Raw genomic sequence first — 1,599 nt, 5'->3', positions numbered from 1 at the left:
TTGATGGACTTGTAGTTAGTTTCTGACAGCCAGGAGAACTAAAAATGGTACTACCAGTCATCTCTGTATAACGCTCCTTTACTTTGTGCATGACTGTTTCTGTAGGATGGTTATCTACAAGTAGAATTCCTTGACTTAGAGTAGCTGCATTAAAAATTAAGCACACTTTATTCTTCCAAAAGCCTTAACCAACTTACGCTCTGCAGTGGTATGTGAAAGTCCCTCCTTTACCACACTCTCACCAATACTTTTTTTTTTTTCCCACATTTTAAAAGATAGCATCATTGTTAACTCCAGTGAGTAGTAATTTTTAATCATTTATTTCTCCTCTTTAGGGAATGGCATTTACACTACGGGAACGACAGATGCTTGGCCTTCAAGGACTTCTACCTCCCAAAATAGAGACACAAGATATTCAAGCTCTCCGGTTCAATAGAAACTTGAAAAAAATGAGTGACCCTCTGGAAAAGTAAGAGTTGATTAGATGTTCAGTCTCTCACTGACGTTCTCGTCAGCACATTTGGAAGTGTTATGGTTAGTGTGGCATGAGAAATCGTCTCAGGATGAAGTTTGTGTTTTTGTTAGGTGCTTATTTTTGTAATGGAGTTTGTGCTCCCTTCACTTAGTAAATACTTTACTTTGATTCACTATAGTGAAATTTAGCCAAAGTTGGTTTTTAAATCCCAGAGCATTTCAGGTTTGAATGAAAAGTGAGAAGCAAAGAATACCATCTAATTTGCACCCAGTTTATTCCACAGTTTTTACTGAGCACCTGTTTTGTGTGTGCTGTACTAGCCATTGAGGAGACAAAAAGGGTACTAGTGTGACCATCCAATCCTTGACATTTTGGGGAATGAAAAGAGGCATAACCAAACTGTCCCAGACCAACTAGAATGTATGGTCACCACAATACAGCCCTACTTTCTAGGCATTCATCAACAGAGTTACTCTCTTTTTTTGTAATCTATGCTTCAGTGGGTGGAAGTGTGAAGAGAGGCATCTCACCCAACTTGGAGAATCAGATGAAGCTTCCTAGAAGGTGTGATGCCTGAGCTGAATTTTAACAATGTATTGTAGGTAGCAGGCAAGTAAGACAGAAGGGCAGGGTATTCTGGGTAGAGTGTTTTTAGGCTGAATTGCAATTAAAAGTATCTGTTGGATTTGTTAAGTATAGGAGGCAATTGGTGACTGCTGAGGGAGCTCTGGTGGCATAGTGGGTAAGGCATTTGGCTCCTAACCAGGTCAGCAGTTCAAACCCACCAGCTGCTCTGCAGGAGGAAGATGAGGCAGTCTACTTCCATAAAGATTTACAGCTTTGGAGAGAAGTAAGTCAGTCACAGAAGGACAAATACTGTATTAGTCCATTATTGTAAAAAGTCAAGGAAAGATTTATATATGGAAGGAAATTTTCTTTATTGATTACCAGGAGTGGGAGGGAGAAGGAAGGAACACTGCTAAATAGGTAGAGACAAGTATTGGTTGGGGTGAAGAGAATGGCAATGTACCAAATGCGAGTGATCAACACGGTGGCTTTGAGGAAGAGGAATACATAGAGGGGTGCATGGGAGGTACAGACAATGAAGATGAACCCTTTTGCAC

The 1,599-nt window shown here is 40.3% G+C and overlaps 1 protein-coding gene across 1 annotated transcript in view; it reads left to right on the top strand.

Annotated features, from left to right (window-relative positions):
• Window positions 1-1,599, top strand: part of ME2 (malic enzyme 2) — a 68,875-nt gene that overhangs the window by 22,446 nt on the left and 44,830 nt on the right. The window contains exon 2 of the mRNA XM_007943850.2: window positions 336-469. Coding sequence (XP_007942041.1) covers window positions 336-469 — 134 coding nt within the window. The remainder of the gene's footprint in view (window positions 1-335; window positions 470-1,599) is intronic.

This window comes from Orycteropus afer, unplaced genomic scaffold, assembly GCF_000298275.1.
Source record: "Orycteropus afer afer isolate SDZICR_OR568_19922 unplaced genomic scaffold, OryAfe1.0 scaffold00113, whole genome shotgun sequence".
NCBI lineage: Eukaryota > Metazoa > Chordata > Mammalia > Tubulidentata > Orycteropodidae > Orycteropus > Orycteropus afer.
This window is presented reverse-complemented; position numbering and strand designations above follow the sequence as displayed.